A 21,681-nucleotide genomic window follows, 5' to 3' on the forward strand; every position below is an offset into this window, starting at 1 on the left:
TTTACCACTTTTCTTATCACTGTAGGGTTGACCACTCAGTGAATCTCATGTCACTGCAACTGTGGGATCAGATAAACTACGGGAGTTTATACCTGCTGAGAAATTGCCTCAAAGGTACAAGGTACTGCCCCTTCCAGGATCAGCACTGCTTGCTGTCCTCTGCCTTGTCTGGGTCTCCCTGCTGGGCAGTGGGAGAAGCAGAGAAGCACCGTTAGGTCAGCCATTTCCCTTCACAGCTTCAGTTTTCATGTCTCTTCCTAGTCTTCTTGACCTTTCTCCTTTTTTGGGAGGACAACAGCACAAAGATTTTGGTCTCCCAACCCATGTGCCTACTGCAGGTCCACTTTATGGTTTTGTTTCTGTGTCCTGCCTGTTTCAATGTCTCCCCTGTTTCTGACTGACAGGTCTGCCAAGCAGAGCTCTCGGTTTCTCCCTCTTTATACACCTCAATTCTTTTATGATCATAGTGAGCTCACACTGTGACTACAGGATCAGTAATCCATCTTGGGTTTACTGTCAACTTTCTTTCTTAAAAATTAAACTCCAGGATTAAAATGTCTTGAGCAACGTATTTACTTCATCATATTTAGAATTTTATTTATGAGACTATTCCTATACTTTGGTATGTCTTTTGAGCATATCTTAGTTCAGTGCTAAAGCTGATACACACAAAGTTGTTTTCCAAGTGCAACCCTTATGAAGTTCCCCACAACAGGAACGTGCTTTAGAAAGAGACACCCTTTAAATAGAAAGGTGACTTCATCTGAAGGTGACAAACCAAACCAACTGCACACACTCTACACTCCTCAGCTCTTCGTTCCTTTTGTGCAGGTTGCTCATAGTAGCTCACACATGCTGTAAGGGACGTGATCTGCCTTGATTGTGCCTTACAGTCTTCTATTTTTTTTTTTTACTAACATAAATTTCTCTGAACAGTATGCAAGATTTACTTGATAGTGCTTTACAAAAAAAAAAGAATACTGTAGTTGTAAAGCTGTGCAACCCTTTTAAGACTGATTGTGGTATTCAGGCATTCACAGTCATTGCAATCATGATAGAACAGTTTGAATATTAAGACTAATGTGAGGGAGAACTGTGTGCTTTTATAATGAAAATAACAGAGAATGAAGCAGAACAGTTAAATATGAATCTTCCAGTGAAAAAATATAGTCCCTTCTCTCCTAGAAAACATATTTAAGATATGCATGGAGTCGGGAAAGCAATTATCAGAGACAGATAATCTGTGGGTTGTCCAGACAGCTAACATACTCTTTGGTCACTCCTCTCCCACAACAGACAGTGTCATTGCAACAGATGGCAACAGCTGCTTTCAAAACACTAGTGGCTACAATAGCCATAGTTACTACTGTTGTACGGTGAAAGTGCATGTTTCATCATGGCAGAAACCTGTGAAATCTAAATTAGTAACAGAATTCAATGCCAGGCAATTCTTGCAGATTCTGTGTCCCCCCTGCCTTTTTTTTTAAGCCTGAAATACATAGAATTCACCACTTCAAACAGTAGCAGAACTTGTTGCATTGAATTATGGTAAAGTTTCTAAATCAGATGGTATAACATTTATTTGGTTAGAATGAAGAACAACTTACAGCTTAGAAATCAGAAATTTTATGGCATAGAAATAACTTAGCCTAAGATCTTTCAGTTCACCCTTTCTACTCAAGAAACATTTTATAGGTAATTTTTAATGGATTCCTTTGGAATCGTTAGAGAAAGACATCAGCTTAGTATAGTGCTTCGCAGCTTAATGGTAGATGTTGTGTATGTCCAAAATGCTCAGAAAACCCTTCTGAGCTGTCTGTAACATGAGTCAGTGGGTACAGAGTACCCTCAACACCTTGTGTCTGCATCACTCCAGTGCAGGAAGTGGTATAATGAGCTTTATACAGATATACTTGGGCCTCACAACTCTATGCTTTCAAATATGATGCTTTCAAACCAGCAAAACTCAGAACTAAAAATAAAAAAAAAAAAAGTTGCTTACTTAAGATAACTGTAATTTAAAAAAGCATCGTAAGTATTTTAGAGGTAGGTGTTGAAAATCTGAAATTTGGTTGGGCTGTGATTTGTGTTCTTGTATGAGGTTTTCAGAGACTGGTGAAAATAAAGTTGGACTTCTCCAATTTTACAAGAACTTAAAAACATACTTCACATAATCACCTTGCTTATCTTTGTACAGTAAAAATCACAGTCTGCCAAAGTTCCACTGGTGTTTTATATTAATTCCTGTAGAAACATGAGTGGAAGTTTCCATAAAGTTGGTATTTCAATAAGCACATGCCGACATTGAATCGTTAATCTCTATTATAGGTCTTATGCTTTGTCTAACCACAAATGTTTTAACATGTAGTTAGCTGATTTAGTTTAATAAGTAGAAAAAGCAGAGTGGACACATATTTTGGTTTAAACAGGTGTTAGCATATACTAAATGAAAATATTTTAAGTTAAAAAAAGAGAAACATTCCTCAGTTGAAAGCTTGCAGCAGTTTAACTAATCAATTTAGAATTGCTTCTTGTATAATCTACGTAAATATTTTAGTAATTGGAGGCCTTGGTTTCTCATCTGTGAGCTGAAAAGCACACATCTACCTTACAGAAAATTGTGAAGTTGTATCAGCTAATGTCTGCAAGGCAGAGAGATAGAATGGGGATTGTTTTGGCATATGAAATAATTTTCATATAAAATAATGGGATGTAAAATGCTATGGGTCATACAGTACAAAATATGCATAGCTGTCAGTTGAAAGATGTCATCCTTGTCACCGTTAGAATAAAAGCTGATAACTTACACATTTTTCCCAAAAATTACTCTATAACAGTAAAATGATTTCCATCCTCTCCTGGCACACAGAAGTTGCACAAATCTCCTTTAGTTCAAAGACAGCTAGCCCAATTCAGATTTTAATTACTTGAATACAATAGAGAGCTTTGTCCCAACTTTAAAGGGCCAACAAGGAATATTGCCCTGCTTTTCAGAGCATTTTAAAATGTTATTTTGCTTTTGTCTTGTTTCACAATAAAATGAGTGGGTTTGAATCTTGAATAGCTGTCCTAAAATACATGGAAAGCTCTGATACAAAGTGGCCTAAAAGGATAAACTCTGTTTTTACTGGATTTTGGAGTTGTACTTGATCAGGCTATTTCAGACATTTGTAATGAAGCCTAAATATACATTATATTTCCAATATGTAACAAAATGATTATAGGTTAAATAGATTATTTAGAATAAAATTTAAGATGTCAGGTATAAATATTTAGTTTTAATGTTTAATTTAACTAGTATTTCGTTTGTTCCTCTATTTCACAGCTTCCAAAGGATGAAGATTTTGATAATGATTGATTTTGTCCTTGCAGCTAGCTTGATGGATGCCATTGGCTGCTCTGTAAGTCCTAGTAATTAAATTTGCCTATAGAGTTTCTTCTAAATATTACATACTTTGTCCTCCGTAGTGCTTACAATGTATCTCAGCTGCCTGGGGTGGCAGAACCTTTGATGGAAAAGATTAGAATTCAGAACAAAACTGAAAGACTGGGGAAATAACCTCAAAAGATGTTCAGTGGGGACAAGTTTCCGATAAGCAAAGAGGCAACAAACGCATAAATATACAATGGAAGATAAAAGACTGGGCAATAGCACTGAAGAAAGTAATCCAGTCAGTTTGTTACTGGATCCAACATGAAATAGGAGGCAATAGAATATCTTTGCTAAAAAAGGTATTGTATGGTGCATTAACAGGCACATTGTACAGAAGGCACACAAGACAGTTATACTACCATTCAGGGGTAATGCTATCTCAGAATAACACCTTTAGTGTTGAGCAGCATACTTACAGGAAGGCAAAACCCAGGATCTCCTAAAGCGGTGGCTGCAGCAGTAGTATTCCTGGTCATTGACACTCAGGATGAAAAATGTTGCTTTTCTACCTTGTCCATTTGCCACACAACTTTTTCTCAAATAAGATCCACAGCTTCATATTCCTCCTTGTTCCCATGTTACTATGTTATAATTCACACGCAGAAGCAATGATCAAAGCTCCTTCATTTCTAGCTCCCAAAACCTTCTGCTATGTATTCTGACTCTCCTAACAAAAACCCTAAAACACACAAACGCTTACTCCACTGTTTAAAATACTTATAACCTCACCAGTCCCGTACTGCCTGTCTTGGCTGTCCTTCCTAGTTTGATATTCAGGTCCTAACTAGCAGGGACCTGAGAGACTGAATTGTTGATTCACAATTGCCTAGGTGGAAGTGGTTGCTGAATTTACAACTAGGTGAACATCATTGTTTGTGGCTTACATAATCTTATGGAAGCCTTTTGTTCAGGTAAGTAGCTCTGTAGGGGCAGAATAGGAAGCGCCTGCCTCTGTAATCACTTCTGCTCAGTGGAAAAAAAAAAAGTACTAATTTTTATAGAAGCCTACTGAGAAAAAGGCATTAGAATGAAATGCCTTTGCTTTCTTTTGATTTTTCATTTGGAATATTATGGGCTTTGGCCGACCCCATGACTAAAAACTGGAAACATTCTGAAATTTATCTCTAAGTTTTCACATTTTAATCTCATTAAAACACTAATCTTATTAGAGATTTTCTGGAGCTCATTTAAATTAAAAAAATATAGGAAATAGCACCTCAAGTCAAAATTTTTTATTTTTATAGTCTTCTTCAAGTAGTCTAAGTTATAGAATCAATTTTAATGGAAGGTCACTAGCTGCTAAATAATCCACACAATAATAAAATACTGATTGTGAATGCACATTAATTACAGCAGCTGGTTAAATATGGGACCACATGTCCAAGAGCAGAGCTGTCAGCAGTTGTTAGATAATTGCTTCTCAATGTGTAGTACAAACAGTTGCTTCACTGAAACAGACAGAACAGGTTATGTTCAGTCTGGTTTCAGTCAGTGGACACTACTGTTCGCTGCAGACAGACACAATCAAATTCACATTTTTTTAGTATTTCAATATTGTAATAGTTTAACTTTGGTCCATATGTAATGAAAAGAATAGCAGTATGTTACACCTGCTGACTCTTATAACCCTAGGTTACATTTTGCTTCTATACTACTGTAGCTGTGCACTGGTTTAACTCCAATGATTTTAAAAGAGTTATCCTGTGGAAAAGTGTAGTAGTACATTAAAAGAACAGTCTGGTAACCTGCAGATCTAAAAGCCACGTTGATCCACCTTGAAGTTACACAGCTAACTTGTGATTGTCCCATGGGAAAAATAGGTGTGGAATTCCAAATATGAGAATTGTGGTTTTGCTGTTTGGCAGCAAAATGTAATGAGATTTGTTGGGTGTTGACAGAAAGTGATGTCAATGAGGAGGCTGGAGTCAGGAAGAGAAAGCAAAATATCAGATACCAGTACTTTTCATACATAGGTTACTTTCAAAACTCCATTTCTGCTCAGTCATTTCTTTCTTATGGTGTAGTTATTCAGTATGGCTGGTGATTTCTTGACTGTCACTTACTATTTACCAGCCCTGTGGGCTTAAATCCTTTTCATCAGGAAATTGCTATGTGTAATGTAAATATGTTAATGTTCACCCCATAATGACTGTATTATCTGTAAAGCAGATGAGAATCAGCTCAGTGTTAGTTTTTCATTTTCATGAAGTAATTCGCAATTTTGAAGTAAACAAAAAGAAAAGATCAATTTAAAATGCAAACTTAAGAATAATATTTAGAGACGTGGCCTGTTGCAGACTTGTGTTTAATTTGATTTAAAGGAAAGGACCTTTTATGGTGGTGTATGAAGTAGTGTCATACTGAATTTAGATACCAAGTTTATCTAAGTTTATCAAGAAATAATATTTCTTGAGAAGTTCTGTAGTTTTACTATGGAATTTAATCGCAGTAGGAGAATGGCTTTTGGCAGTATGAATAGGTGAAGTGATAGATGCATTTTCACTACACCTGAAAGAAACACACTTAGCTGCCTGTAGCTGCCTCTCCTTAAATGTGCAGACTCCTACTCTATCCAGAACAGAAAGTAGCTTTTCATGGCTCAGACCTTGCCACCTGTTAAAGAGACTACCCACCTGAAGCCTTGCCTGTGAAATTGCAAGGGCCTGGCGACAACGGCCACCATTTCCAGGACCGCGCAGGTCTTTCCTAAGGCATTTTATCGTGTTCTCCAAGTTGCAAGTACTGAGTTAAGACTGATACAGGCTAACCTTCTCAATAAACAAATGCTGCAGTAAAACTGGTAAGTGTGGCATGGTGGCTTCTTTATCGCTCTTAACTTAATATGATTAGGCTTAATATTTGGTCTGACTGTTAACATGGGGTTTTTGACAGCTTTACTTCTGTAGTTAGCATTAGGTCATCAGGGTGAGCCTGGAAGTATTTTTCTAAATTATTTTTTCACTCTTTCTCAACCCACCTATGCACCTCTCCAGTTCTCCGTAATTTTCTGTATGCACTCAGGACTAGTCTGAGAATTTGCAGAGACCTGTCAAGGAAGCCTCTTTGGAATTTCCCAATTCAGCTCAGCTTTTGTGAAGGGTTTATATGAAGCTGCAGATACAAGTTGAGACAACCACCTTGGAAAGACTGCATAATAGTGCATCCTTTCTTTGTAATATGCAACAGGTCACACATTAACCAGTGCTTATGGTCAAATAACATCCCACTAAGCCACCATAGCAAGTTTGTCTCTGTATATGCATGTATTTTAAGTATTTTCTTCTCTCATTTCTGCTAGAAGAAAAGAAGGCTATGCTAGGGATCTCATATAGCTATCAACAACTGGAAAAGATTTTCAAGGGAGTATTCTTAAATAAGATGGGACTCTAGGGATATTAGGTCATTGGCTGCTTTGGGTTTTATTCTAAAGGTTTTAGTGTTTGGTAAACATGCCTCTCACTTTACAGCTCCTCCTTGTGGTCAAGCATCTTAATGGCTTCTCAGGACCTGGTAGCAAGCAGGCAGCTGGAGTCTGCAGGCACACCTGCTGTCCAAGCAGCCGGACGTGGGCAGCCCAAACCCAGAGAGGCAGCTCAACTTTTTCCTCTCGAACAGGTCACTGACAAACTGCCTAGTCCTGCCACTTGTACATTGCCCGTTCTTTTATTCCACCGTGTATGTTGGGTTGCTGCTAAGTATGAATTAAATCAAGCATGTGATACACTGCAGAAATTCTTAAAGCAGAGGCCTATATTCAGGATTGCTCTGCAGAGTCAGCATGGCTGATCATCAAACTTTTCAGTGTGACTAAAACTTGCAGGGAAATGGAACATGATGGCTAGGAACCATTTTACTGAACTCATGGACATAGACACTTTTATCTGCAAATACTCTCTTGAAATGTCTCTAGTTCATTTGTCTATTTGTTGAAAGTTAATTGCATCCTCTCTAGTGAAAAAGCAATGGGGCCTGGACATCTGTGACGTTTATTTCTATCAAAAATAACAGGTCCTAGTCATGACACGATTTATATAGATGTTCCTTCACAGTAGTAGAAGTTCCTCTGCTTTTTAACTAGTACCACAAATTAATTATGAAAAAAATCTGCATGTAGTAAAGTCGTAAAATACAGATTCTAATTAATACTGTCAGTTTAATTCACAAAGTCTATTCTTGGAGTTGTGGTGAATGGTACTGCAGGGCAGTCAGCCTAACCAGAGCTGTGTTTGTGATGCATAGAAACTTACAAAATGGTATCACCTTTTCAGATAGTAGAAAAAAAAAATCACTGCAGCAAGAAAGTCACAAGAAAGATTTTGGTGGGAGTGTTCATGGGAAACAGGTGAAGCCTGAGCCTGATACAAATAAAAGTATGCAGATGCCACTGGAGGTGCACATCAGGATGCTACTTCGGATCTCTCTATAGTTCAGTGTGATAGGGCAGTGTTCTAAGATATCAGCTCTTCCATATGGATGGCAGATGTTACAGGTCTGCATCCTTGGCTTATGTAAATAATATTGCCCTATGAATAAGGTTGCACCAATGTAGAAGTACTGCATATTTCATCTTGCATATTAAGTTTCCAAAAGGTTGCCCTCTGATTTTGCTTTAACGGTGCTAGTTGTGCTCTCATGCAAGCACAATAGCTACTAAACTCTGTTTGCTCATATAAAGTTGCAGACACAATGTTACTGATGCAAAACCTCATGTCACATTTGTAAAATGTATCATAAAACCCCAAAGGCTTTTTTCCCCATGCTGAAATCAAATTTGTTTACTATCTATTTGAAACAGTACAGGCTGATTTAATTTAAGCTCCCTAGACTGGGTTCTGTTTACTTTGGCTATTTTACCGTAGTCATTAATCTAAAACCAATTATTTATTGCTCTGTGTACATTCAGCATGTCAGAATTTGGAACAGTTTTTCCAGCTCTCTTGTCATGTATCTGTATTCACACCAGGGTGAAATGAGTGTCAGGTATCACCATATCAGAATCGCCACATTTCTCACCCACTCTGCATGGCAAAATTAAGTGTACAAGTCACAGCACAATATTGACTCTAAGTTTTTAACTTTTCTTTTTCATGCATATTTGCAGCTTCTTAGGGACTATTTATTTCAGCATGCCAAAAAATGAGCTTGAAACTTTACAATATTTTTGCTGGCAATGTTAAGGCTCTTATGATAAGAAGTGTGTAATCTCAAAGCATTTGAAAAATGAATCATGAAGCTGAAAACATATTAGTGTGGACTGTATTTCTTTAAAACTCTGGAATTTTAGAACCTTCACAATGTTAGTAGCAGGCCTCACTGGATCGTAAATCTCTGTACATGGCAAATGATAGATAATAAGCAATCTTTATGATAGGGTCTGTACTATAGTGGTTTTCCCTAAAGTCCCCCCTGCATGTTTGCAGTGAGAGCTGGTAGTTATAGCCACTAAAAAGAAGGTCTCTTTGCAAAGCAGGTATATGCTTGGACATGCTGTAATATATGAAATAATTTTAAATAGAGGTGGCAACTGAGGTGGAAGTCAACATTGTAGGAAATTGTGACCAAAATGTTTTATTCAAGTTAAATTTTATTTATGGTTTGTTTGGTTGTTTTTTTGTGTCACGTGTTAAACATGACAAAAAATTGTTGATTTTACAATAAGATATGTTTTCCTCTCTAGGATCTACAGAACTGTTTTCAAGAGCAGATACGACTTCAGGGCCAGGTGAGGCTTCTGGAACATCGTGTGAAACAGCAGCAGTTAAAAATTGTACAGCATTTAGAGAAGAAAGAGATTCAGTACAGTGACAGAGGAGATGAAAACAGTGTCATTGACTTGGGAGGAAAAAGACAGTATTCAGGTTAGAAATGAAGCTATTCTTTTCATTTCCATTCATTGTAATGGTACCCAGAAGCTTTAGCACAATTGGGCCCATTGACTTATTGTTTTAAAAGCTCATAGAAAATTGTTTGTTTAAAACACAGTGTGCAGCTTTTACCTAGGCCTGCTGCCTCAGGGAAAAATTGTTAATGTCACACGGTATAAATCAAATCCAGATTGAAGCGGTTTATTGATTTATGAATAACATATAATTAAAAAACAATCAGTGAACAATAAATTCAGAACAAATATCAGCAATACAACAGATAAAAGCCAATAATAGACATTTACAAAATGTTAATAAGCAGTTACAGATTTCTAAACACCATTCTTTGACTAATCTCAAAAAGTTCTAACCCACAGAGTCAGTTCACATTCACACATTTGCAGGGTCGTGTGGGTTACAAGCACATGCCGACTCTGTTCCAATCTGTAAAGTCCCTGGGACATCCATATTTACACACATAAGCCTGGCATAATGACATCTGCATCTCACTTTAATAATATTCTGTATGTTGCACTATTTTGACTGAGTTAGGTTCAGCTCAGGACATCACAGCTTCTAAAATACTGGTTTTAAGTTGTTTTTGTAATCTCACCAGCATTCTGGTGGTGATCTGGTCCCTTTGCGATGGGAGAAGGCTGAGTGTGTTAGCCTGTAGTAGCTGGAGTGAGGGCCAAACTCTTAAAATAATAAAACACCATCCAAACCAATAGTTGGATTGAAAATACAATTTGGGGGTCTGATTCTTGGGTGGTGTTCGTTTCTAGTTGTCCAGTGCTAGAGAGTCTAAACTTTTATAATTTTTAATAGCATTGTTTGAATATACTTGTAGTGTTTATGCTGCTGGAAGGAATCATAACATATAGCAAGGCATCAAATATAATAAAGCACCATTAAAATGAAATTAAAAGCAGTTGTAAGTCTGACTTTAAATTTTAGCCGTATATTTATGTATGTATTCAGCATCCTGGCATACTTTTTTTTATTATTATGGCTGACTCATTTGTTACTGAAAAGATTATTAAAACCACATTTAGCTGAAAGGTGTTTGTCCTTTCTTAGCATATGCCTCAGTTTATTTTCTTAAAATGTGATTCTAAATAAGAGATCTAAGTTGTTACGGTTTCTGGTGAATTTTTGTTTTTCCATTATTTTTTCACTTTCCTTATAGCTTGGAAAATGCTTTTCCCTGTTGATACCGCATTATTTCATTCAAACTGCTGTAGCATTTTACTGTCAACAGGGCTGGATAATTTGGGGTTAGATAGTGAGGGAGAAATTCCACACTATATACACCTGCTAAAAATTAAAATATGCTTAAATGTTTTGCTAGCCTACTAAGAAAATAATGGACAATAAAAGCTATTTTCTATAAGTCAATCAAACATTCTCTAGAAAGGCAACTTAGCTGTTATTTAAAGCATGTTTTCTATTAGAGTTTATTCAAATCCTCTCATAGCTATTTCTTTTCAGTATAAAGTGTTTATTTTCTTTGTCTAATCTTCACTGACACTTTCACTGAGAAGAAATGCAATAGTTCAGAAAGTTCCAAACTGGCCTGGAAGTTCAGCCAACATGTTCATAAATGTTTCAGGGAAAATCTTAATCAGCCCTACCTTCGCCAGAAAAAACAGAAATGTTGAAAATTATACATCTTCCCTGTATGCCTGTTTGATGGTAGATTACATGTAAACAAAGAACTCCTTTCATTTCTTAACTCCTAGAGGAAAAAAGATAAGATTGTACAATTGCATTGCTATTATATTTTCATAAGCTCTGAATTTTCTCATTGCTGTAAATGCTGATTAGTCATTAACACCAATGGAGACCAGACTGTAAATGGTATCAAGCCAAAGTGGTATCATTTTACACATACAATGCACTTTCTGGAGGTAGTCTTCTATATATTTTTGCTTCTGTTTGGTACAAGGACTCTGTGGACTTTCTGGACATAGAAGTACATGTTTGTCTTTAAAGGTTACTGTGTGGTTTTTATGTAGAGAAGTTATATGATTGTAACAGGATTCTAATGTGGATTGTATCATTGTAAATTAAAAGGGACACCACTTAAACCAGCGGAATTATTTTGCTAGTCAAATGAAAACAAAAATGGTAGTATTTTATAGTGGAAAAAAGATTCTTTTAAAGAAATGTCAAAATAATTACAGCTCAATAAAGTTTTAAAGCAACAAATACAAGAAAATGCCCCAAAGTCATAAAAATGTGTTTGCAGAGGTATTTCCTTTGTATTAGCCTGGTTCATATGTGACTCTTAGATGACATGACTTGATTTCTGTTACTGACTTTATTTCTGATTTTGCCAGTAAGTACAGGACTAAAAAAAACTGTGTCCAATGAATGTTTTGTGAACAGATTGTGCAGAAATCTACAATGACGGCCATAACCAAAGTGGATTTTATAAGATGAAACCTATCCAGAGTCCTACTGAATTCCTTGCCTTCTGTGACATGTCTGAAGGGGGTGGTTGGACTGTTTTTCAGAGACGTTCTGATGGCAGCCAGAATTTTGATAGGTAGGTACTAGACTTAGTCATTAAAATAGGAAACAAAGTGGTGAAACATTAAACCAGATGGAGCTAAGTTAAATCTTAGTTTTAGAATTATATGAATATGTTGTTATCTCAGATAAAAGGGAGGAATTGTTATTCTGTGGGACAGCCTCCAGATGAGGTACCACTTCTGGCTCTGTCTTCTGGGAGACATCTCTTCTACTCTTTTTCTGACAGCTTGTGCATTTTATATGAGGACACTTCAACGTCAAATGCATGAACAATTGTTGGAGCAAGAACTCTTAATGACAAGTAAAGGACTACCTTGTCTTTTGCAAATAGTAAAAATCTAAAAAAGTATAAATGTAAGCAATCTGCTTGAACTGAAATACCATCAGCAAACAAGTATGAGAGAAACCTACCACAGAGTAATTTTTAGCTCATGGTAAAATGCCCCCAGGAAAGATAAGATGGGTGAGAACTTGATTTGTGGACACTTAACCTCCTTGCCTTTGCCAAGACACAAGCGTTTTTGGGGAAATGTCCAGAAGTGAAATTTTTGGTGCTGTGAGACTTGAATATAAAAAACCACAAATATTTACAGATATTAGAAGCAACAAGAAGGTTTTTAGAAACTCCGCTTTGCCCAATTTGCTTTTCACATACCTGCATCCTCCTGTGGATTTGTGTCTTACTTGTGTTTATAATTACTGTAACTAACTACAATACTCTTATGAAATAGAGAAGCGATCCCCAGAGAGGATGAAAAACTGCAGTCCAGCTAAGAAAACTTTGCTATTCTTATTTTATAAAAGATACTTAGGTCAGACGAGCTACAGAAGCAATCTGTAGCAGTTTACAATTGTTACCACCACACACCACCCATTCTTCTTTGCCAAAGACTACCACCAGCTACTTAAGTCACAGAGGCTGCTTTCTCTTATGACTGCCTGTCCACAGCCTAATCATCCATTGGTTGAAGTATGGTTGCTTCTCATCAAGGAAATAGATCATATTTTTGTCCCCATTAGAACATGTCATGAAACCAAAGCCACTGAGAAAGCGTTTCAAAGCCACTGTAGACAGGGCAAAGATTCAATACTTTCAGTATACACATTAATTCTTGAAACTATGCACCAATATGAGTTAAAAAATTGTTAGAATCAGTCAATAAGTCAAAGCTGGAAACAGCTAGAAAATAACCTCAATTTACAAAATTATATATCCAGCTGCAGGCATTTCACAGCTTAACCAAATCACAGAAAATAAAGAAACAATGATTATGATACACCTACACATTCACTTAGATCCCCTGGATTTAACCAGGAAAAATGTTTTCACTTCGGGTAAATTGTGCTATACTAGAGATTGGACTGAGCTAATGTGTTTTCTTCTAATCTTAAAATCTGTTAATCTTAAACCACTTTGAATGTACCTCTTAGGACTACTCTTTGGACTGGGATTCAGTGACCAGTGTAGTGTGGGATTCAGGCTTTCACATGTGAAAAATAGAAATAATTCTGTGAAGATCAACAATGTAAATAAGATAATAAAAGTCTAAAATATTTGTTTATTAATGTTCCCATATATAATGAACCTGCAAAGAGTTTAGCAGAGGACTACCAAGATGATTAAGGGCTGGAGCACTTGCCCTATGAGGACAGGCTAATGTTTGCTCAGCTTGGAGAACAGATGCCTTCAGCAGAACCTAATAGTAGCCTGCTTGTACCTACAAGGAGGTCACTAAGAAAACACAGCAGTTTGAGAGCTCATTGAGTAAACAGGCTCTTCACAGTGGTGTCTGGTGGGAGGATGTACATAAGTTGAAATGGGGGGTTCAGACTGGATATAACGAAAAACTCTCTCACTGTGAGAACAGTCAGCAGGTTGCCCAAAGAGGATGTGCAGTCTCCATCCTTGGAGTTTTTCAAGACCTGACTGGATAAGCCCTGAGCAACCTGGTCTGATCTCGTGGCTGACCCTGCCTTGAGCAGGACATTGGACTAGGTTACTTCCTGAGGTTCCTTCCAATTTGAAGTATTCTGTGGTCTATGATTGTATGATAAAATAAACATCCAAGCAAATTTGCTTTTTTGATAAATCAGTAATTTATATTGTTTTCAGAGTCTGGACTGACTATGAAGAAGGCTTTGGAAATTTTGTTTTGACAAATGGTGAATATTGGCTTGGAAATAAAAATCTTCATTATTTGACTAATCAAGGTAAGATTTGTATTGTAACAACAGTCTTGTATTGTTTCTGTTTCTTTGCTCTTTCTGGGCTATTTTTTGTTGCCCTTTTTGTTAGCATAAATCCTGAGTTCTGTTGTTAGTCTGCATGGACTTCTCCAAGTTTCAGAACAAACCACATTTGAATATATGTTTTCTAACAAGAGGTTCAAAACTGTCTTTGGGCCAACGGCATGCAGGGAGCCCCTGCAAAACAAGGAACAGTAGACAGGAGTATACCTTAAAATAATTGTCTCTACCCATTTCACAGTCAGTATCCCTAAAAGTCTGGAGTCAGGTAGTATGCTGTACCAATTCATTTTGTCAGGGCTTCACATGGCTGCGTAGGCTATTACATAAAGGTAAATCTAGGCCTGACCTCTTGATTAGGCTTGTCTTAGAAAGCTATTTCCATCTTTCTAATAGTCACTCAACCTAAGATAACTTCTGCTTTGCTGTACAATGCTGCATATACGAACCTTACCCATTGACTTAGCCAAATAATTAATATGGAAATTAATGCCACCAGGATGTGGTCCTAGGTTAACTCTTTTATCTTCAGAGTATAAAAAACTAATTTTCTCAGGTGTACGCTTACTGATTGATTCTCACTATCCTTTCGTTACCATCTCAAATACCTTACTAAAATATAAAGCCCATAAGGCCATTTTTTTTAGATGTTTTTTGTCTACATTTGAAAATCTGTACTGGAATAATTCTAAAATTTTCTAAGCTTGTAGTGGGTTAACCCTGGCTGGATGCCAGGTGCCCACCAAAGCTGCTCTATCACTCCCCTCCTCAGCTGGACAGGGGAGAGAAAATATGACGGAAGGCTCATGGGTTGAGATAAGGGCAGGGAGAGATCATTCACCAATTACTGTCATAGGCAAAATAGACTCGACTTGGGGAAAATTAATTTAATTTATTACCAATCAAATCAGAGTAAGGTAATGAGAAAATAAAAACTAAATCTTAAAACACCTTCCCCCCACCCCTCTCTTCTTCCCGGGCTTAACTTCTGATTTTCTCTACCTCGTCCCCCCAAGTGGTGCAGGGGGATGGGGAATGGGGGTTGCAGTCAGTTCGTCATGCGTTGTCTCTGCTGCTCCTTCCTGCTTGGGGGGAGGACTCCTCACACTCTTCCCCTGCTCCAGCGTGGGATCCCTCCCATGGGAGACAGCCCTCCACGAACTTCTCCAACGTGAGTCCTTCCCACGGGCTACAGTTCTTCATGAACTGCTCCAGTGTGGGTCCCCCACGGGGTCACAAGTCCTGCTTGCAAATCTGCTCCAGCGTGGGCTCCTCTCTCCACAGATCCACAGGTCCTGCCAGGAGCCTGCTCCAGGGCAGGCTTCCCATGGGGTCACAGCCTCTTTGGGCACATCCACCTGCTTCAGCGTGGGGTCCTCCCCGGGCTGCAGGTGGAGATCTGCTCCACCGTTAACCTCCATGGGCTGCAGGGGCACAGCCTGCCTCACCATGGTCTGCACCACGGGCTGCAGGGGAATCTCTGCTCCAGCACCTGGAGCACCTCTTCCCCCTCCTTCTTCACTGACCTTGGTGTCTGCAGGGTTGTCCCTCTCACATATTCTCACTCCTCTCTCCAGCTGCAATTGTGCAGGTGTTTTTCCCCCTTCTTAGATATGTTATCACAGAGGTGCTACCACCGTCACTGATTGGCTTGCCCTTGGCCAGCGGCAGGTCTATCTTGGAGCTGGCTGGCACTGGCTCTATCGGACATAGGGGAAGCTTCTGGCAGCTTCTCACAGAATTCACCCCTGTAGCCCCCCTGCTACCAAAACCTTGCCACGCAAAGCCAATACAAAGCTGAATCAGGTGAATAAAGACATAGAATGGCAAGATATGCATGCTTTAATATGCATAAAGAAGATAAAAAAATATGCTGTGATGATACAGATAAGATTAATGATAAAAACATAATTAGCATTGTAATCTTTTACTATATAATACTCTGTTCTGAAAAGTAGTGAGATAGGCTAGTTTAACCAAAATAATTTGTGTTATTATTTCTTAAGGGAACTATACTTTAAGAATTGATCTAACTGATTTTGAAGGAGAACGGCGCTTTGCACAATATGCAAGATTTGGAGTTGCAGGTGAAGAGGTAATAAATATCAAATAATGACTAGAGATTTTAATGAAAATGTGGATTCTGTAGACAGAAAATAAACATACAGGTTCCTTGATTTTCATAAAGGTTTGTGTAGAACCTTATTATTATATTTCCTTTCTTAGAAATGCTTGGAATTTTCAAATATGTAATAATAATGGTTTGCATTGATACATCGATTTCACACTTTCTGTAAGATGTATGAATCATTTCGTTTAGCAGCCATGGATAAAAGCAGTTTTTCTATTTTTGTTGATATTACCAACAATAATGGTACATGATGTTCTGATTTGTTAATATATATACTGCAAACTAACTCTGATATTGTTTTTATTATGTCATCTATACATAAGGTTATTGACAAATTTTACCCCGGTAAGCATCTTTACACCCCTTCATTATCTAGTACACAGTGTTTAAGAGGCATGACATTTCTGAGCACAAAAATAGTAGCAAATGTAACAGATTAGTTTCCTCTTTGTGGTTTCACTCTCTGACATGCTAAAGGTTAAAGACATTGGATTACTTTTTTTTTTTTTCCCCTTTCTTCACATTTTTCATGAGCATTCTTATGAGATGCACTGTGGTGAATACTCTGGCACAGCTGGTGATTCCCTTACTGGCGGATTTCATCCTGAAGTAAAATGGTGGGCTGATCATCGAGGAATGAAATTCAGTACTAGAGACAGGGACAATGACAACTATGAAGGGAACTGTGCTGAAGAGGAGAAGGCTGGCTGGTGGTTTAACAGGTATGTTGATTTTCTATCAGTATTGTCAACTATTCTGCTTCATGTGTATTTATACAATAATAACATATGGTAGAAGATAGGATTGGCATTGTTTATTACATTTGCAATCTGCCCTTGACCCCTACCAGAGATCTCAGTGCTGGTAAGACTGAGACTCACCTTAGAAGGGACGGCACCTACCGCACAGCTCAAGCTGGTCTGTGATAATGGTATTTGCCATAGGCTTTGGTCGTCTTTGTTATCAGAATGTAAGGAGAAGATAATTCTGCCCCTTTAAGGTAACCAGTTTTTACACAAGTAGGTCATGTATAGTTTGCAGATGTATCGGTGTTGTACTTCGTTCTTGCATTTCTCCTAGACCAGATGTGGCAGTACTGCAGAATATCTGACAAGTTAAGCTAGTGCCAGGTTATTAAGCCTCGCTTTTTTCATCTCAGTTCACAGCATCTCACTCTTGTTATTCCTTCTATATCAAGATCGGAATGCGTCCACTCAGTTTCTGTCAGTGAGCACGGCTGGACTGAGAGGAAGATTTTTTTAAATATGGTTCAGTAAAAGAATTTTAAAATCCTACCTACATACAAAATAGCAATTCAAAAAGAAAGGATAAAACTGGTAACCTTAGCACTGTCTGTATAGGCAGCAGTGTTGTTTCCCTTAATTAATTAGATAAATATAGCCTTGAAGAGAAACTATGCAATCTAGCTGTGTAATAGAGAGGTTTAAAATAGAACTCAGGGAAGCATGCTACTTTCTCACTGTGATCTTAGTTCACTTGGCAAGAGCTGCCAGGCTGGATCAATTCCATTGTTTCTCTCCGTTGTGTCATCCTTTGTCTCTGTTTTTTAACTCCTCATTTTCCAAATTCTATTTCCATAAGTAGTCTGTGACCAACTTAGCTGATATGATGTAGCTATTAACTCAATGTGTCACAATTAATTACTTATTTTAATACATTTTAATATATAGTGGGTCAGCAGAATGTTTGAGACATATGGAAAAAAATCACATGTAGACAAAGTTTTTTCGCAGTTCTCACAAAAGCTAAGATATAAAAGGGAAAGGCAACCATGTTGGAGATTCTTTTCCCATGAAATCAGAACTTTTGTGGATTTAGAGGAATATCTAGACCTCAAGTAGCACAAAACTCTGAGACCATGCCACGGAGTTCATTAAGAGTGAATCACCACTCACTTTTAAGTTAACTGCATACATTGTTTGGCTTTTAACAACTTTTTTTTTTTTTTAATATTGGATTGGTCTGGACAAAAGAATGACCCCTTTGCAAAAGTAGCTGTACGGCAGAACTTGACAGTTATTAATACCTTGTAGTTGGTGCTACATAACTACTAAAGATAGCTGACTCCTACTAGGCTAGTTCCTATTATGGGCTGTGTAGCTGATGCTCTTAAAGTGGCAGTCTATCTGGATAATGAAAATGAGTAACTAATGGTGTTATTTCACTGCCTTGCTGTTGACTTTTTTATGTTAAGCCTAACATAAAACTGAATACTAGAAATGCAAAATACTAGAAAATTTCAGTGTCCTTAAATCCTACCCAAAAGAACAGTACTGACAGAGAAAGGAAAGCACTCAGAACACGTATTTGTCATGCACAGATTAGCAAGCATAGAAGGAATTAGTGCTCTTGGCTGGTTTGTATATTAGCTTCCAGCTATGAAGGAATTCTTTATAGACAGCTCTATGCTATCTAGACTAATGAAATACAGAAACTCCCAGATAATATGAATACCAAGGGATGTGACACAAGTGAGGCCACGTGGAAGTACTTCAGATCTAGTTTAAAGGCACTGGTCTTGCTCCAGCTCAGCACTTGTTATCCTGGACTTCTGCAGAAAATGGCCCCTCTGCATTCTTTTGTAAGCAAGGCTCTAGGAGAGATTTTCAGCTTGGATGCAAATCCACAGAGCTGGGTTCACTCTGGTATTACACCCAGGTCGTAAGTTTTCCTGCATCCAGGGCATTGCAAAGGTCAGTAGGTCCACAACTGGTAAAAGATGAGCTAACAAGTCTAGTTGGACATGAGCTTATTCTCTTCCCAGTTTTAGTTACACCAAGCACAGATGATCACTGGATCTGCTAGGCATCAGATCTCACTAACTCAGGCTTCCTGCCTCACCAGTCATCCTGGAGACAGCACAGCTACATCCATACGGGGCCGTACTGGAGTCAGTAAGTCCAGACAGAATTCAAACAGTTCTTTGGGAACCAGCTCCATCTCTCCACATCTGTCATACAGTTAATATATAATACAGGGAAAATGTCCACAGATAATTAAGAGTTGACTGTGCTTTTGAAACTATGGCAGTGCAGGTTTTTACTTTAAAAATTAGCCTATCAGAAAGAAAGGAGGAACATAAGCTAACTTTAAGGTGTTTATTGACTTGTGAATAATGAATGTTGCTTCAAAATAGCATATCATTAATCACATACCAGTTATTTTTTTAGTGTGTCCAGTTACTTCAGACTGCACTCGGTTACAGAATACTGTATATTTTTGCTATTAGTGCCTCCCAGCACTAATTAAGGCTTGTTACTGGCCCATGTTGCTCTGGACAAAATAATGTTTTGCCTGCTTCCATTGATGGACATAAAAGAAGGGGTTCAGTTGATCTAGATACGTCTTAGCAATTATGAATCTTCTAATGAAATCTGTGTTTTGATTCAAAGTAGACAGAGTGCCTGCTCAATGCAGAATTTGTATGCCTAGAAAGATCATGTCAGCTCTGGTAAAAGTTTTTCATTCTCAAAAACAGTCACTTTTGATATCTACAGTTTATAAGCTTTCAACCAACACATTACCAAAATTTAGGTTAAAAATTGTAAGCAATGAGTAAGCATGCATATATATATATATATATATATGTGAATTTTCCTGTGAGGCTTTTATCACAGATTTTATTTCAGTTCTCAAAAACTGTTGTTAATGTAAGTGTAAGCAAAGCCAAAGAGACTAAGATTTGCCAGTAATAATATCCATAAGGGTCATTTGGACTGTTTTCTGTTTGCATATTTTCTGAAGTCTGCTTTTGAAATCCATCATGGTGTTCAACAGCTAGATATTAACAGCGCTTACAACAAAATACTGAATTGGCAGATAAACTGAGCCAATTCGTTACGATGTGCTGCAGAAGAAACAACCATTTTGCTCTCCATATGGTCACATAATGATCTAAACTTGTTTCTTATAGAAACCAAATGAGTATGAAGGTTGTGCTGGTACCTATTCAAGCCTTTTGGGTTTTTCTAGGGGGTTTGTTTGTTTGTTTGTTTTAACCACTGTATTTAATAAACTGTAACAGCACTTCTGCTTCAGTGTGTTAAAGAACCAAAAAAAAGAATGTACTTTGTATAGTCAAATAAAATGCCAGCTCCAATGATCCAGTAAACTGGTATACGTATGTTTAATTAGCTGTCAGATGTAATCTATTTGTAAATAGAAGTCCACAGCTGAATAGGCAAACTGATGGTGCTGTTCAGGTTTTGTCATACGATGGACACGTGAGGTAACTGCAAAACTCATGAGGGGCTACTCAGGAACAACAAAAAGCAGCACAGTATTTCTTTCCCAGAGTTTTGCTTGGTGTATGGCCTGCTGCCACACATGACCTGAACAACTCTGGAATAATTCTCCACTGAAACAGATTAGCAGGTAAAGCTCAGAGAGCTAGCAGAGTCAGAACACGTGTGGAGAGAACAAGAAGAACTTTTGTTTCAAAGAAGCTAAGAGCAGTTGTGCCCTAATTAAACTGTTGTTGTTTAGGCGCACTGAAGTCCACAAATGCAAGTTTTTGCAGCTGTCAAACTGCGCTGTTAGCAACATGGCGAAATTTTTGACTCGCTCAGAAACTACAAATGCTTGCAACTTTTCGACAGGAGGGCTTATTTCTGTTTTCCTTTACTTTTCCACCAGGTGTCACTCGGCCAACTTGAACGGTTTGTACTACAAAGGCCCCTATACTGCAAAGACAGACAACGGGATTGTTTGGTACACTTGGCATGGGTGGTGGTATTCTCTGAAATCCGTTGTCATGAAGGTCAGACCAGCAGACTTTGAACCTAATGTTGTTTAAGTATTTTATTAAGACGATTTATCAGTTAATCTTTTAGCAAATCAATCCAAATTGAAACAGGTGGGCAGATTTTTGCTTCTCATCTATGCATATATAAATCCGCAGAGAATAATTCCTCTGCAACCAGTAGTTTTATGAGATGTAAATGAGAAGACAATCTGGCCTATGAATCTGTAGATACAAATAGTAGTGCTAATATGTGTACAGGATTTTTTTAACAAGGCGGGCGTTCACCTAGGAATAAGACCATCTTCATTAACATGGAGAATTTTTGGCTTCTGCAGTAACTACAACTTCTTTCACCTTTTAAAGAAACAGTATTGTCACTGTGTTGTCTCAAAAATGAAAATGAATTGTACATATTACAACCAAACAACTATTTAAATACAGGTGTAAGTCTGGTTTACTCAGTGGATGGAACATCCTTTCTTTGGAATGATTCAAGGCTTTAGAAGTGAGTTGCCTGTAAATTCCTCTGATTTATTTGTTGCCTGTGTTGTGTACATAGCATACATAAAAAGTATACAGAATGAGGAGAGAACTGAAGGAAGAGAAGGGATGCTACCAGGCTAGAATCAACTGAATCTGGCATACAGAAGTGGATTGTCTGTTATTGCTGAGGCATTTCTAGGGCTGGTCACATCATTTCAAT

The 21,681-nt window shown here is 37.8% G+C and overlaps 1 protein-coding gene across 1 annotated transcript; it reads left to right on the forward strand.

The window, feature by feature from the left end:
• The first annotated feature begins 3,332 nt into the window (after positions 1-3,332).
• On the forward strand, positions 3,333-21,029 carry FGL1 (fibrinogen like 1). The gene is made up of 7 exons (XM_009486629.2): positions 3,333-3,401; positions 9,111-9,291; positions 11,689-11,848; positions 13,949-14,046; positions 16,089-16,177; positions 16,748-16,935; positions 20,870-21,029. Exons 1-7 carry the CDS (start codon positions 3,336-3,338, stop codon positions 21,027-21,029), a joined length of 942 nt encoding a protein of 313 aa, XP_009484904.1. The 5' UTR covers positions 3,333-3,335.
• Positions 21,030-21,681: the final 652 nt, after the last annotated feature.

The sequence above is a fragment of the Pelecanus crispus genome, chromosome 4 (assembly GCF_030463565.1).
Source record: "Pelecanus crispus isolate bPelCri1 chromosome 4, bPelCri1.pri, whole genome shotgun sequence".
In the NCBI taxonomy this organism is placed as follows: Eukaryota; Metazoa; Chordata; class Aves; order Pelecaniformes; family Pelecanidae; genus Pelecanus; species Pelecanus crispus.

Bases quoted from the DNA above. Each gene is read 5' to 3' on its own strand.
- FGL1 (XM_009486629.2), top strand. From the start codon at position 3,336: ATGAAGATTTTGATAATGATTGATTTTGTCCTTGCAGCTAGCTTGATG. The intron at 14,047-16,088 runs GTAAGATTTGTA...TTATTTCTTAAG, and splicing joins TCATTATTTGACTAATCAAG to GGAACTATACTTTAAGAATT. The intron at 16,936-20,869 runs GTATGTTGATTT...CTTTTCCACCAG, and splicing joins GCTGGCTGGTGGTTTAACAG to GTGTCACTCGGCCAACTTGA.